This window comes from Zea mays, chromosome 7 (assembly GCF_902167145.1).
Source record: "Zea mays cultivar B73 chromosome 7, Zm-B73-REFERENCE-NAM-5.0, whole genome shotgun sequence".
Classification (NCBI taxonomy): domain Eukaryota; kingdom Viridiplantae; phylum Streptophyta; class Magnoliopsida; order Poales; family Poaceae; genus Zea; species Zea mays.
The window spans coordinates 76384164-76396818 of record NC_050102.1 but is presented as its reverse complement, the minus strand read 5'-3'; the positions used below and the strand labels follow the sequence as shown (position 1 = coordinate 76396818).

The 12655-nt window shown below is 39.4% G+C and overlaps 1 protein-coding gene across 1 annotated transcript; it reads left to right on the top strand.

The window, feature by feature from the left end:
• Window positions 1–4379: 4379 nt before the first annotated feature.
• On the top strand, window positions 4380–11797 carry LOC103632469 (uncharacterized). Its single transcript, XM_008654279.2, has 5 exons — window positions 4380–4424; window positions 10903–10965; window positions 11054–11098; window positions 11184–11438; window positions 11523–11797. Exons 2-5 carry the CDS (start codon window positions 10963–10965, stop codon window positions 11589–11591), a joined length of 372 nt encoding a protein of 123 aa, XP_008652501.2. The 5' UTR covers window positions 4380–4424; window positions 10903–10962; the 3' UTR covers window positions 11592–11797.
• The last annotated feature ends 858 nt before the right edge of the window (window positions 11798–12655 follow it).

Genomic DNA, 12655 nt, shown 5'->3' with positions numbered 1-12655 from the left:
CCGAACTCATCTTGTCGTAACCCAGCTTTATGATGAACATCATATCATTCACACTTGAAAAGCACTACCTTGTAGTTTGCATATGACAATTCAACTATATCTAATAATCTGCTAAAATAATTAACCCCATCATCAGCAATGGTGAACACACCACTGTTTTGTGTCAACCATGCAGCCTCACGACTCAAAGTGTGGAACCTCGAACCATTAATAATGTAACCATTGTATGTCACTCCATATCTGTTTGGTTTTGCAGCCAAAGCTCGGACCTTTGTCGTGATCCCTGTTCCATCACCTAATATAACCTGTATATAAGGAAAAACGCTCACGTACATTTCTTTTATTAGTTCCATACCAAATTTGCAACAATTTTAGATGTACAGACCTTTTGCTCCAACCAGTCAGGAAAGTGCTGATCCATCAAATTCTGAATGGAGGAAGGTGTTAGATTAATTGAGGGATGTAATTTTCTTTTCTCCTCATCCAAGAATTCTCTACAACAATAGTATCAGTATCATGTCAGCAAATAGCAGTAAAAAATAAATACAGGTTACTGGTTATAATAAATGTGATGTTGTGTGTTTTAGAAATACTGAACTATTGCATATTGCAAGCTTGAAGCAAGTTCTGGACATTCTAATTATTAAAAATGTATCTTGCAGCATGCGATCTTATCTCTAAACCATTTTAATTCTAAGTAATTTCCTACAGAACAATATTACTCCTTTATTAGTCATTATCTTAACCACTTCTGAACATAAGACTTCAAATTTAAGCTTTGTTTGATCAACTAAACTGTAGAAATACTCCTTCCACACTAGTGATGATAAAAAATTTGGTCATTAATACTGAAAGAAATTAGGTTTAGATTCCTAAGGCCTTTAGCCCTACACTCTAATCATTAAGAAAACACACAAACAAACCAAATCAGCCAGCATCACAAAAAATAAATTATTAAACAAATGAAATCAGTACCCCTCTACTAGACATCTTATTAAGGTTCAGCGTTCCAGCCAATCCAGAAAAGAAACTCAAACACGGGCAGACTAGTATCGAATAAACAACATCACACTTTGAAGGAGACAACACTATATGAATGCACCTGCGGAAATCTTCAAGTTCATCACAATGCCGCAACACATATCGATGAGCCTGAACAAGAAGCTGCTTATCAAGGTTGATGGCAGTACTCTTTCCAATAGGTTCACCAGCAGTATCAAACAAATACATGTTTGCTATTTCATCAGATGGTCCAGGATTTCTAGATGGCCTTGTAAAACGTGTAGTTCCTTCTATAAATTTGGAACAAAAGGTCAAGCACTCCTCCATGCAATATCCTTCAGCTATTGATCCTTCTGGTTGAGCTTTATTCTTCACAAGTGCCTTCAGCTTAACAAAATATCTAAATGCAATAATTGACATATGTAAGTTAAAACTGAATTATTGATTATCATTGTGCAAATTAAAGTTGACTACATACCTCTCCATGGGGTACATCCACCGGTACTGAACCGGACCGCCTAGTTTAACTTCTTCTACCAAATGCACCATCAAATGCACACTTACAGTAAAGAATGATGGCAGGAAAATTCTCTCCATATCACAAAGTGTCATCACAATACTGTCTTGAAGCTGCTCCAGCTCAGCAACATCTATGACCTTGGAGCACAACTTCTTCAAGAAGTTAGATAACTGAACAACTACTTTCATGACATCCTTGCTAGGGTAACAAGACAGCAGTGCCACTGTAAGAATGTCATGCAGTAAAATATGATTGTCATGACTCTTTAGTCCAGTCAATGTACAATCTTTCATATTTACACACCTAGATATATTTGATGCATACCCATCTGGAGTCCTGAGGTTCTGAATTACTGAGCAAAAAATCTCTTTTTGATCTTTAGACATAGTAAAAGGTGCATCAGGAGTTGTTTGCTTTCCTTGAGCATCTACTACAGGATGAAGATCCTCTCGAATTCCAAGTTCAACTAAATCTAGTCGGGCATTCAGGTCATCCTTTGTTTTATGACAAATATTCAGTAGAGTGGCGATAAAGTTGTCACACACATTTTTTTTCTAAGTGCATTACATCTAGATTGTGTCTTAGTTTGTTGTGTTCCCAATATGGTAGTTGAAAGAAAATTGACCTCTTTTTCAGCCAATCTTCTGGTTTCTTCTCCACATTACCACAACCCCCATCTAATTCCTTCTTTTCTCCTAGTCTTCTACGCTTGCGTTTCTGACCACTTTTATCTTCGACTTTCTTATTCTTGCCTTTCTTCTTACCCACCTTGGATGTTCTCTCCCCTTTCCCTAACACGAACTCTTTGCCTTCCAACATTTTCAAAACAGTAGTTCCACTCATTTTTTCAGGTGAAAGTCCAGTCTCTACCAAGCCATCAAATTGCATCCTTTGCCTTCGGTATTTGTGATTTATTGGCAGCCAGCGACGATGTCCCATATAGCACATATTTTTACCTTTCTTCAGGTGAAATGATTTTGTAGCTGGACCACAAGAAGGACATGCATATCTACCGCTCGTGGTCCATCCATATAGGTAAGCTAGTGCAGGAAAATCATTTATAGTCCACAATAATGCAGCTCGAAGAGTAAAATTCTTTTCTGAGGAGGCATCAGGTGTTCTATCTATTCCCGTCCACAAAAGTAATAGTTCATCGATAAGGGGCTGCAAATATACATCTACATCATTACCTAGAGAATCTGGTCCAGGTATGATCATTGACAAAATTAAAGATGTTTGCTTCATGCAGATCCAAGATGGAAGGTTGTAGGGAACAAGCATTACTGGCCATGTACTGTGCTTTAAATTCTTGTTCCCAAAAGGGTTAAATCCATCACTAGCTAGACCAAGGCGTACATTACGAGCATCTTCTTTAAAGTCAGGATATCTACGATCAAAGTCTTTCCAAGCATCACCATCTGCTGGGTGGCGTAGTTTTCCATCCTTTGTTCGCCCCTCGTCATGCCAGCGCATGTCATCTGAAGTTTTGGTAGATGAAAATAACCTTTGGATCCTAGGAATCAATGGAAAGTAACGCAACACTTTGGCTGGTTTCCTTTTCCCCTTAGGTTTCACTACAGAGGCATTTGAATCCTTCTTATCAACTTTCCAACGAGAGCTCTCACACACGTGACAAAAATCTTGTTTGGCAAAATCACCTCGAAAAAGAATGCAATCTTTGGGGCAAGAATGGATTCTATCATAATCAAGACCTAAGTCACGGATGATTTTCTTCGCTTCATAGTATGTCTTGGGTAGATTAGCTCCAGGAATACCAGATAGCAGATCCATTAGTCCTGTAAATGATTCTTGTGACCAACCATGTAAGCACTTCAAGTGATATAAGTGAACTAAAAATGACAGCCTAGAATATTTACACCCAGAAGAAAATATTCTTGCATCTGCATCCTTCAATAAGCTTGCATATATATTATGTTGCCTCCCCAAAGTATCTCCTTCCGCTAGATTCATATTATCCTCAGTGGCATTATGTTCCACATCTACAGATCTAGACTGAATATCATCTGCTTCAGCACCAATTATACTTGCAGCCCTTCCAAATGCAGCATGCAAGAGTTCTTGCATGTCATCCAGTCTTCCATCCTGGCGGTCTCATATTGGACCTGAAGTAGTCAAATTTGCACTAATATTTGGTACATCAGCAAGTTCTATAGATGGCCTGTCATATTTTTCACCATGATGAACCCAGATAGTATAACCTTTAATAATACCATCACATCTCAGATGTGTCCTGACCTCATCACAGCTGTGGTTATATCTATTTTTGCAGTTTATGCATGGACAAAGTATCTCGCTACCTTGTGGAAGGTCCCGGTAAGCAAATGCTAAAAACTCCTCAACGCCATTTTTGTATGCAGTGTCCAATCTTGATTCTTTCATCCAACTTCTATCCATCAATCTTTATATTATGACCTATTAAAGTTGAATAAAACACGTAAGCATTTATCCAAACCAGTTTATTTATCTGTCCAAATCCCTACTAGCAATCTGTCAACAACTCCAATCGAAACACAAATTTACCAGAGGGACAGAGAAGGCAGTCAGCAGCACCTCAGCGGTCACTGGTCAGTCGGTTAGCCACTCAGAGCCTTGGACAGTCGGACCTCAGCAAGCGACGCTCGGGCCTCCGCAAGCCTCAGCTGCTGGTGGCCCTAAACCGTGACAACACCTAATTCTGTTCCGCGGTACCTGTTCCACGGTACCTGTTCCACGGTACCTGTTCTGCGGTTCTCCCAAGCAGACAAAGATACGCTCCATTGCGCAAGGATACACTTCATTTTATAACCAACCGGCGGTCCATCTGGGGAGGAGAGGGCAATTTCCGAGTCATCGCATCAGGTCCGATCCGCTCGATTCGCCGGCGGCGCCACCAACCAGCAAGGTGATGCCTCCTCCTTCCTCTTCCCCAATCCGTGTTTCCGATGGTGCCGTCGGGGAGGGTGCCGATGGGTGAGGCATGCGGTATGCGGCACGGTCGTAGGCCACGGCGGCGTCCTCGATGCTGTCGTACGTGCCGAGCCACACGCGCGCGCCGTAGGGGGAGTCCGGGAACGCCAGGGATCCGCGCTCGTAGGGGGAGTCCGGGAACGCCAGGGGGAGTCCTGTGGCAGCTGAATCTTCCTGACAGATTCGACATATATAGCTTGGATCTCATATTCTTACAGATGGTGAGTGATTACAGGGAATAGCATATTAGCATATATTTGTAGGTATCTGCAAAACAGATTGAGACACAATTACATATTAAAAATTAGTAGAGGCACAGTTATGTATTAAAGATCAGTATAGGCATACATTGAATGCTAGGTGCAGTGGCTCTGATATATCTTATAGAGCATACGACTAGGAAACCTGAAAAGGTCTAAAACTGGTATTTCCGATCTCCATTGGCTGTGATGATTGTTCTTGTTCATAGTTTGAATCCCATCATAGTGCTGATCTTCCCTCTACACTACACTACTGCTTGGATAGGCTCTTCTACTATGTCTGCATCTTCCAAACACCATCCAGTTTTTGGCTAGCATGTGCTTGTAGTGACTATTGTATTAGTTATTACTGACTTGCAGGATGGATGTATTTGCTTAGTTAAAATAAAAGATAGTTGTGTTTGCTCATCTAATCATTATGATTTATGAGCACACATATTTATTAACGTATATGATTATTTTTATATTTTATTGAAACGAGAGCTATTTTTCGCGACATTACATAAGGTCTTGCAACATCCTATATTACTGACACATCTACTTTCGCATAGGAGTAAGCTGGCTACTTTGGTTCTAGCAAAGTGATGCTATCGCTGATAAGAACTGCAACGACATCAGGCATTGTGGGACGATCTACTGTTTTTTCTTGAACACACAGCAAGGCCAAAGCAAGGTATTTCATCAGCTCTTCCAGTTCGTAGTCATCACTAAAGGATTGATCAACGAACTCATTCCATCTTCTATCCTTCCACAGTTCCCAGGCCTGAAAAGAAAATTGATTCTTTACATGTGTATGGTGGTATAGCTTTAGCTGTTAGATGTATCTACAACTGCTAGTGCTAGACAATAGCAATAAAACAGGGAGGTACAGGAAAACACCCTATGCTTTGAGCCCTATACTTCATGGAAAGAAATATTGTACAACACCATACAGATACACTATCAATAGTTACTGATCTGTTAGTATAATGCAATCTTGTTATAAGGGAAAACATATCTGTTTTACCAATTCTACAGATTTTCGAGTCCTTGGTTGCTTACGTATTCAAGAAGGTTGTAGAACTCTCCATTGTGCTGAAAACCTGAGCTCCTCTTTCCACTTATAATCTCAAGAAGCAGGACCCCGAAACTAAAAACATCTGACTTGATCGAGAGAAGGCCATCAGACACATATTTAGGAGCCATATATCCACTAGAGAAGGAGAGAATGCATGTAGTCAGAATGCAAATGCTTTGATAGAAATATTAGTAACAGAACTGTACCGATCTAGTTCAGTCGACTGCAGACCCAGATTCAGCCTCCCTTTTCTCCTATTTCTCCATAAGAATAGAGCTACCCTCCCACATCAAACTTATTCACTGAACATTGATCTTTCAATTTGTTGTAAACTTCCATAGTCAATACCTTACAGGTTTCGAGTTATAGAGCCCCAAAGTGAGGCATATCACACATGGACCATAGTTTCACTCTACTGAAAACTGAACCCAGAATTTCAGAATTTCAAACTATCAAGTTTTGGTCTAAAGGGTGAAATCTAAGATCTGACCATAATTTGCCAAAAATCAAAATACCAAAGTGTTGAAGCCCTAAATCCATATGGAATCTGTTAGAGAACTTGACCCAAAATTCCTATCCTCAAATCTGAATTTTCAGACTTAGTGATAATTTTGGGTTCTGAACTTTTATGCCTAAGCCAACTTTGAAGTCCTTTTATTATTCAGTCCATTGAGTTTTAGCTTAGGACCATGATATCAAAATGGTAGAGGATCTATGAATGTGCAACTTTGTTGAAGGGAGATGGACTCAGTACTACATAAAATGTGGCTGTTCTAGACAGTTTGAATCTGGGTTCTTTATAGAAAAGCTGAAGAGTACATATTGGTAAATTATTTAACTCCACTAGTTTTCTAGGTGATTCTGGTGTGCAGCCGTAGGCCTGAACAGATGGGGTTGAAGGGGGGATATTTTCCATCTGGTGTAGCCTTTTTTTACTGAAGATGCAGCTGACAACTTGGAGAACCATCTAGTGATGACTCAGCTGCTTGAACTGTATTTCTCCATATTTCTCCACCATTCACACATCTTTGGGTAATCTCTCAAACCTTGTTTAGCTCTCTATTGCACCGGGATGGCCAGAACACCGAGCTGGAGCTGGCAGTGGTGACCACCCTTCCACATCTTTTACCATTGTGGACCACCCCATCGTCGACCGGGCTGCTCACGGTTCCTCCAGACAAGTTTAGGTGAGCACCATGACTTTTGTACGCCGGTGAGGCTTTCTATATTTCTGAATATATGCATTTCTAAAGGGGGGTCATTTTGTAGTGTACTGAGGAAATCACCATTAGCCACCTGCACTTTGGCGACAGCACAGGAATGAGTTTGCAAACCCAACCTGTCCACAAAAATCTTGTTAATAAAACTAGTGGAGCTACCAGAATCGACCAAAATCAACATGGTCTGATTACCCACCAAAGCTCTGACCCTCATACATGTTTCCTTAGCAGTACCTCTGATGGCATTCAGAGAAAGATTGAGACCATCTGCTCCTTCCGACTCATCCTGCTTCAACTGAGAAAGGACCTCATCAGTCAAAGCCATACCCAACTCTTCTGTACTCAGAGCATTAAGCTGCATTTGTAATCTCTTGGGACACTTGCTTTGATGACCGGCCTCAAACTTCTCACCACAGGTATAACATAAACCGTGTTGTCTTCGATACTCCTTGACTGCCCTCTCCTTGGACAAATCGACTCTAGAAGATAATTTCACCTTAGTCCTCCCTCCTTGCCCATAGGACCGAGATTGGCCTGAAAACCTCAACATCTTTTGCTTCTGTTTCTCCATTATAGCCTGCTGCATCTGAGCCAATAAAGCAGCTCGATCCACTGTTGTAGGCAGATGATACTGCACCACACCCTGCAGGTCATGTTTAAGGCCTTTGATAAAATGTGTAACAAACAAAGTCTCATCCAATGTATGGTTATGCATGGAAGCAGCATAACGAGCTTCATTAAATTCCTTCAAATACTCTTCCACGGTACCCCTCTGATGTAAATCCACCAACTCTCTCATGGTCTAAGGGTACTCGTCCACACCAAATTTCTGCAACACTGCCTGAACAAATTCCTGCCAACTACCGAGACCATGCTGCAGCTTATACACCTCAAACCATCGCGATGCATTGCCTTCCATATGCAACGAAGCACTAGTAACCCACACTGTCGCTGGAACATGGAAAAGAGCGAAATAATCGACACACTTAGCAAGGCTCAGGTATGCCGTGGGGAGTATTTTTGATTTCCTTATTTCCTTTCTGTCCAAGACTTCACGGTTACAATATTTAAACCACCTGGCACTTAGCAGGCCACCCACACGCCACAACTAGGAAACACTGGCCCAACATGGCCCACTCACACACAGCCACCCACTACTACTCATCCATCAATGATCCATCTCCTCCTTCATCACACAAAGCTGGAGGCAAGGCAAGGAACAAAGCAGTCAAGTCGTCCATGCAAACTGGGACCATCAGACGTGCTCGGACCCCTGTTGCTCAGCCTCCACTGAGTTAGTCTGCTTCGGACCACCACTATAGCAGGCAGATAACAAGCATTCTAGATTGGAGTTTTTGATAGATTGCTTGTAGGGATTTGGACAGATAAATTAAACAGGTTTGGATAAATGGATTTTGTTGATCTCCTATATGTAATAAGCAGAATCAATCATGACAAGAGGACTTCAAAGATTAAAGAATTTGAACATTGATGGAGATGGTGCAGAAGCTGCTCAGGAGGAGCACGAAAATGTGGCAGATAATGAGAACAATGAAAGTTTACAGTCCCCTCCTGATGTTGATGGTTTATTAGTCCGCCTGCCACACCAACCTCGAAGTCTAATTAAGATCATATGTAAGTTTCAGGTTTGTTCTTGTATATCTTGGTACAATGTGAAATCTTACATTTTCATATATGCAGGGCCAAATGGAGAGGTTAGACAGAATATAGGGGAATTCACACTTTCAAATTTACTAGCATTACAAGGAGGAAAGGTAATTGTAGAGACAGATGAAAATGGTGTCCCAAATGAAAGGTCAGCCTCCATTCTTGGGCAGCACCTTGGCCATGTAGCAGAAAGCCCAACCTTAGCTCCTTTAGACATCCCAAGATTTGACAATCGCAGGTTTAATTCACACAAGGAACAAATAATAAAGGATGTTGAGGTAATTTTTTGTTATCGGTGCAAGCATGTACCTTCATTTTTTATATATGTACTAACATTTACCTTCCTGTATATAGCTAAAGTTTGCCTTCCCAAGGCAAACCATACATCTTACAAGGGACTGGATCCTAAGGACAGTTAATAATAGGTGGCGAGCGTACAAATCTAAGTTGAAGAAACAATACTTCAATCGTGACGAGAGAACTCTAGAAGAAATCCTAAGAGAGAAGCCACTAACGACTAATGAACATCAATGGAGATCTCTAGTTGGAATTTGGTGCCAAGAGCAACATAAGGTGCCATCTATTTACTCAACATGTTTATATCAATTTTTAATCAAGGAATGTTACATTATTGCTTAATCATTGCCTGTCTTTGCAGAAATTATGTTCCACAAACTCTCATTGTGCAAAAGAACAGAAGACTGCACACACATGTGGGAGGAAAAGCCTTGCTAGATTAAAAAAAGAGATGGTGATAAATATTCATCCATATTTGTTAAATTTCACTTTCATCTATCTGAGGATTGAAATTACAGCCATATAACTCAATTATGCAGGAAACCACAACTAAACGAAAGGTTCATAGGATAGAACTATGGGAGGCAGTTCATAAAAAAGAAGAATGGTAGATACACAACAGAAAAAGCAGAGACGCTGATGGTACGTACATTTTCTGGTATAAATGATTTATGCTTGATCTAAAAATCAGCTTATAGTTCCTTAACCTTCCTATATACTTGTTTCAATAGGCTGCATCTTATGAGGAATTTAAAAAAGGCGAGGGAACAACGATGGTAATCGTCTTTCATCTAAAGATTACAATGAAGTGTTCAATGATATTGTTGCCAAGGATTTCAAAGCACGTGGGTACTATGATGATAAGTACTGGAGTCAAGTACAAGCTTTTCAAGGTTTACCGTTTGTTATTCAAACGGAGGAAGAAAGAATGTACCAAGAGAAAGTAAATGAAATTGACAATAAAATGGAATCCGTGAGTGGTCTCATGAAGCATTGGCTTACTTTTATGTCAAAAAAGTATCCAGAAGATTTAACCCCAGAGATGAGAGAAGCTTTACAAAATAAAGTAAGCTTGCATTCAACCATGGCCCCCCTCCCTCTCTAGAATAAGAGCATATTTTTAACAGTATGTTGGTTCAAATATTTCAGGGTGGTGATAGTTATGACCAGCGCACTGAAGATGACAAATCTGAAAATTATGCTGCCAAAGATACGAGTAGGAGCCAAGAAGATTCAAATGCTGACGTGACCTCTCGAACAAATGAAGTGCATGTATACTTCCTTTATTTCAATTATTAAATATCATTAGCTACTATATAATAATATTCAAGCTCTTGCTAATGGCTTGTAGAACATGGTTCATGTCGAGCAGCAGCAACAACAATCTGTCCATAGAAGTCTTGGACGAACTCAAGTCCATACATCTACACCACATGAGCAAACACCTTCAAAGGTATGTTAGAAAGGCCTACTCAATTACCAATGCACATGTATCTTGTATTTTTTTGTATTTTGTTACCTGCTTCAAATTTGTTATTTTGCAAATTTGAATACTTGTAGTTGGATATAGATTGTTCTTGCAGAATAGAAGAGATATAAAGGATTTTCATGTGAGATGAATTTGCAAAGTTTCTTTTCACCTGTTGATTTATTGCTCTTTGATTCTGTGTAGTTTTTTAAGAAGTAGCATGTACTCTGCTTTCATTCAGTTGTTAATCCGTCTCATTTAGCCTATATAAACTTAAGTGAAAAGCATTAAAAACTCCCTTTTAGTTTAGTTGCCTAATTAATTAGCTTTCTTTTGCAACTCTAGGGTTCAATAATTGGTTCCTGTTCGTGTACATTCCCTGTTAAAATCTAATATTTATAATTTCCTTTTTCTATAATAATTGAGTGAAACTATGCCTGTAGGAGGCACAACTTGATGGCAATGTAGTCACAGATTTGCCAAGTGATCCTATATTGCACAACATGGTATGTCTAAGCTAATTGTATTATTGTTTCAATTAAAATATAAAGCATAATTTGATTAAGTGATGCTATGATTTGATGTTTATTATAAAGAACTCGAAGGGTTCAAGCTGCCAGCATGGGCATATCAGAATCAGTATGTGGTTTTATTTGCCTTATTTCTTTCCAATTATGACGTTGTTTTACCAAAAGATCATATGTTCATGTTTTGTAATTTGTAGAGACAAAAGCAAGTCTACCTTATTTCACTGATAAACAAAGGCAGAGTTGTGGCCAAAGGGAAGTTAGTGACTACAGATAGCCAAAGAGAAATATTAGGAGCAAAGCTTGGACCAGAATATTGTGGGGTTCTTGTTGAAGGCCTTGAAAATATTGAACTTGGCAATATTATAGATGAGGAGATACCTAGACCATCTAATCAGATTCGTACACTAATTGATGCTATTGGCTATGTTATTCCTTGGCCAATTACACATGTAAGTTTCTTTTTTATTTCAAATAGTACATGTGTCCCCATAACAACTTCAAATTGAGTTATTGATCTAACACATGCTTCATAGGTGAAGCAAGCTAGAAGCTCATCTTGTACCCGCAACAAGTTGGTACCTGCAGCATGTGGACAAAGCTAGATGGGAAGCCTAGTATAATTGCAAAGTGAATCAGTTCGATTCTAGTAGTTACTAAAATTTTTAAGTGATATTTGTATGATATTGCCACTTTGGCTTTGCTTCTTTGTGAACACAATTGGCAGTTACTGAACATGTTTGCTATCGAGTTAGTTAGCTTCTTGATATTTTGCCAAGGCCAAAAGCAATATTATTGAGGGTTTATAATTTGATTTTTTTTAACATTCATCTCGATGCACATTTATATATATAAATATATAAATGAAAACATCTTTTTTGGCACGTAATAAAGTGTTACAGTATAACGTGTCTATATTATTACAAACAAATATAGATGTATGTACAAAATCGTTTCTACAGGTCTTAATAAACACTTTGACATTACTATATAACGTATTGATATGCGTAGGCACACAATACAAACGTGGCTATAGTATTGTTTCTACTTTTGTTAACACGCGTTTTGGCATTACTATAAAATGTGTCACTCGCCAGTTCAGCTGACACGTCACCTTTCCACATCACCTGCCACATCATTTTTCCACATCACCTGCCATGTCACCTATCCACATCACCTGCCATGTCATCATTCGTGTCACCTACTATATCGTCTCTATACTCCTTAATGCGCAATAAAGCGTCACTATAAAACGTGACTATAGTAATACACATGAATTATGAATGTATCTATAATATCGTATCTATATTTTTTCACACATAATGAAACGTTACTATATGACGTAACAATAATAGACACATGTTATATGCGCATCTATAAAAGCGTATCAATGTGTCTAAACATGCATCTAACGTGTCTATGAAACGTCTATTCATCTAATATATACGCTTACAATAATCGTTTCTACAAAGTCTGATACGGTCCATACGAAGACGCTTCTAACACGTTTTTGGAAAGTGTGAGTACATTCATATAGAGACGAATTAAAGCGTGCCTATTGTCCAAAAAAGCATAGCTACATGGGGGGTTTTCTAGTAGTGCGCCATCAATGGCGTTTTGATGGCGCCGCCGCCGTCTTCTCCCCTCCCCAGCTCTTCTCCTCCTCCCT

Coding starts and splice junctions, on each gene's coding strand:
- LOC103632469 (XM_008654279.2), top strand. Junction 11,099..11,183: donor GCATGGGCATATCAGAATCA/GTATGTGGTTTT, acceptor TGTAATTTGTAG/AGACAAAAGCAAGTCTACCT. Junction 11,439..11,522: donor TTCCTTGGCCAATTACACAT/GTAAGTTTCTTT, acceptor CATGCTTCATAG/GTGAAGCAAGCTAGAAGCTC.